The sequence below is a fragment of the Dermochelys coriacea genome, chromosome 5 (genome assembly GCF_009764565.3).
Source record: "Dermochelys coriacea isolate rDerCor1 chromosome 5, rDerCor1.pri.v4, whole genome shotgun sequence".
Lineage (NCBI taxonomy): Eukaryota > Metazoa > Chordata > Testudines > Dermochelyidae > Dermochelys > Dermochelys coriacea.
In genome coordinates this window covers 4,828,936-4,832,964 of record NC_050072.1, presented here as the reverse complement: position 1 = coordinate 4,832,964, position 4,029 = coordinate 4,828,936, and the positions used below count along the sequence as shown (strand labels likewise).

The 4,029-nt window shown below is 51.8% G+C and overlaps 1 protein-coding gene across 1 annotated transcript; it reads left to right on the top strand.

The window, feature by feature from the left end:
• The first annotated feature begins 3,278 nt into the window (after positions 1-3,278).
• Positions 3,279-3,765, top strand: LOC119855702 (N-acetyltransferase family 8 member 7-like). The gene is given in 3 exon segments (XM_043515007.1): positions 3,279-3,401; positions 3,404-3,598; positions 3,601-3,765. Coding segments are annotated over 3 exon segments (483 nt in total).
• Positions 3,766-4,029: the final 264 nt, after the last annotated feature.

Genomic DNA, 4,029 nt, shown 5'->3' with positions numbered 1-4,029 from the left:
GAATGTGACCGTCTCTCCCACTCACCAGCCCTGCTTGCATCACTGGTGATGTCACAGTAAATGAGCAGGGAGACTTCATCACCTCCAGAGTCAACCCCTTTGCATTTGCTCCAAGTTCCAACCTATATGTAACATGCTCTGCTGCTATTAACACGAGGAACCAGAAAATCCACATACCTTTTCCCAGTGGGTTGCCACATTCTCCAGTGGCATTCTGTTCCGGGGGACACCATTTTGCTGTATGTCTTCTGCTCCCTTGTCCAAGCAGGAGCAATGCTATCTTATTAAGGTTATTTGGTACATGCCAGCAATGTTCTTGGTCCCACACCAGGCATAAATGAAAACATCTCTTGCACTAAGAAGCTTGCAATCTAAGGGCCTGATTATGCAAACTTCTCTGCGTGGGTGGAGCCTGCATCCATGTGAGTTGGTTGCAGGATTGGGGCCTTAGGGTATGTTTACCCTGCAATGTAAGCCCAGGGTTAAGAGAAAACTTGAGTTAGCAGACCTGGGTTTGTTAACCTAGGGCTTGAATGTCTACACTTATCTGTAACCCCAGGTTAGGGATTGTTGAACCCTGGGTCCCAACCTGGAGGTTCAGCATCTGCACTGCATTATGCAGGCCTGAGTCCAACCACCCATATCCCAGATTTCCTAGCACCTTCATAAAATACTCCCCACCACAGCCCGGGCTTCCTGCGTGACTCTTATCATGGCCCAGCTCCAGGTTCCGGTGTGGCTAGGGGCGGGGCCATGGGGGAAGAGGAGGAGCAGGAGGAGGCATGACAGAGGAGGGTGGGGCTCTGCATGTGTCCTGTTTTTGCATTTTGAAAAGGCAGTCACCCTAGGGCCCACATTGAACCCAGGCAGTGGGCAGACCTGCTATGTTATTTGAGTTAGCAACTGCAGGTCTTGATGTTAAAGAGCCCCAAAGCATGGGTGCACCCTCTGGCCTGCCCACCCTCCCTTCTCCGAGGCCTGGAGACACTCTGGGGTGACATCCCCATTTTACGTCCCTGTGCTGGTGGGATCCTGAATCGCTGGAGAGGAGGGGATGGGATGATCGAAGGGAGCTTCTGGTTATCTGGGGGTCATTTCATTATCACTGTTAATCCCTGGTTCCTTCTTAGTCCCCTTTATATTCAGCCTGATCCTTTCCCCTTGTAGACAGCCTGGTCTCTGCTTGCCATGGGCAGGTGCTGGGTTCCTTTTAGATTGTTAGATGTGGCCCATTGTCTTCAACAGAGCAACACTGATTGACGCCAACTGAGGCCCAGTGGGTTTACACTGTTGGTGAAATTCATCCCTTTGCAGAGGATCAGTGCATAGTGTCTGCATCACACAAGTCCACGCTTAAGTGGTGCATAGCCCTTGTGCATAGCCCTTGTGCACAGAGGCGAATTTCACCCATGGTGAGGTGGGTCTCACAGAGATGGGTGGGTGAGCTGGGGAATTCAGCGGGTTGCTGTTGGTGATATTCGGGAGGGAGATGTCACCTAGCCACAGTCAGATGGGGTTTGGAACGGGTCTGCGGTGACTAAAACCAGAATGTGCTAAATAGGGGTAAAAGGAGGTGGTTGTGTTGGCTGGTTTGGAGGACGTATGTGCTTTGCAGCATCCCAGGGAAGAATGGATGCCCAAGTTACCCACTGCCAAAGGGAGAAAGCAGGCACTGGGCTTGGGAACTGCATATGTGCACAGGGCACTGAGCTGTTGTTTGTGTTGATGTCTGGCCCTGGGAGGGGCAAAGGAAGGGGCCAAGCCAATGAGCTGATAAGTGGGGCAAGGTGCAGAAGCTATAAAATGTCTGCAGAAAGAAAAGAAGTACTTGTGGCACCTTAGAGACTAACAAACCTATGAAATGTCTCAGATTAACAAGAAACCCTGGAGTTGTGAGACCCAGAGCCAGGCCAGGAAACGGAACGGGAGGCCAGACGAGATGGAGATTAGTGAGAACCAGCATGAGCTGCTGACTGAGCTGGGAATCTGAATGGGGCAAGTAAGTGAATGTGCTGTAGTTATCCAGGGGGTAAGAGCAGAAGCTGCTACAAGGCAGCCGGAGGTCCCCAGGCTGAGAGGATCTCGCCAGGGCTAAAATGGCTGTGAGCATTTCCAAGGCCATTGCTGGAGGCAGCCATCTTGCCAGAATAGCGATGCGTCTTCCTTGGGTCAATGGGGAGGTGTGACGGAGGCAGGAGCTGCCTTACGTTCCTCCTGATGACAGCAGCAGTGTCGGTGTCATGATAAGGGTGGATTATGGAGGAGCTGGAGGTTTGAGGGGTATGGTTATAACATACAGCGCCTTTCCCCTCTGGGTGTCCGATCCGAATGAGCTGCAGAGTGTGGAGGAGGCCACTCACAAGGTATTAACTACCGAGCAACGAGCATTTCTAAGGGGAAGAAGGGATTAAAAACAGAACTAGTCAGAGCCATCTGCCACTCTGAACCCAAACACCCTCAGGGGACACAGAAGGCCACCAGCTATGTCCAACTGGTTCTCTCCTGCTCCATCTGCTGGGCTCTCTCATCCCTCCTCGGCACTCCCGGATGGGGTTCTCCACCTTAGGGAAGGACTCTGGGGTCTTCCAACCATGATGGCCTTTGGAGTCTCACATGGACAGCCACCATGTGCCAGAACCCTCCTCCGTGTCCTCTCAGTGAGTCCTGCCGTTAGCTATAGCCCTTAGAGTATCAATGATCAGAAACAGATTAGACAAGTAATGGCCAGATGCCATTTATGGGTGTCTTGTACCACGTGGCGGATGATTATGTGATTTGGAACAGATAATTGGGTGATTGATTCATGAAAAACAAATCAGTGGCCTGCAGGAGTCCTGTCACCAAGGCAGGGTGACTCCATGGCTCAGAGAAGGACGCGCCAACATTAGGTCACATACCCAGTGCTCAAATGGTGGCTGACGATCCTTCTAACATCAAAACAAACATGGCGTGATGGTACCTTGGGAGGAGGCACTGAAGGGCACAGCGGACACAGTCCCCGACCTAAACACTGTCCCCCATATAACTGCGTCTTAAGATGAACCATCCAATGGCCAAGGCCTGATGCTGTAGCCGGGGGAGTTTTGCCTGCCTGGGTCCTGCAGGAGTGGGCCCTTGTTGATGGCGTTGAGTTGACATTAGGTCTCTCAGATGCACAACCCTCTCTGCCCAATTAACAGTCTGTTTCCTTAGGATAGCAACATGCCTGAAGCCGTGGCCGGTTGCTGCATTCGGAAGTACCGAGTCGTGAGGCGGTGAGGAGCTTGTTTGTGGCCGGCATGCACGAGCATGTCCCTAAGAACTACCTGCGTATGCTGACGCTCCCATGGGCTCACCTGCTCCTCCTGGGTGTGAGCCTCGCGCTGTTCCTGAGCTCCAGCTCCCTTCTTTCTCTGATGGCTGCCCCGTCCTCTTACCTGCAGGCTGGCTTCTGATGGACTCTTACTATGTTCAGTACATAGAGCGGTGTCTCAGGGAGGACCTGTGGGACATACAGAAAACTTACATGGAGAGGGAAGATTCCCATTTCTGGGTGGCTGAGTCTGAAGGGGAAGTGGTGGCCATTGTATCTGCCAAGCCCTGTCCCGTTATACAGATGGCGAGTGCCCGCTGGAATTGGCATGGCTGTCAGTCAGATGGAGCCATCGAAACAGGGGCATTGCCAGAGCTCTGTCCAGGACAGTCCTTAGCTTTGCCCAGCAGCATGGCTACAAGGCGGTGATCCTGGATGTTAGCATGGTGAATCTTGAGGGCCAGAGGCTGTAACAGAGCCTGGGGTTCAGAGAGATCTACCTTTTCTCTTCCAAAAAGCTAGTGGGAAAGATATGCGAGGATATTACTCTTTGTTATAGATATGACATCCCAGCAGGGAGTAGCTGAGTCAATGCGGGGTCAGGTGGACATATGCCGGAGAACGTCACTTATTCAAGATTCACTTTAGAAAAGTGTGTGAGTGTGTGTTTGTGTAGTGTGGGAAATCTGGATTTTTGCAGAGTAGATTTCAGCTTTATGCCAACAAATTTAATCATT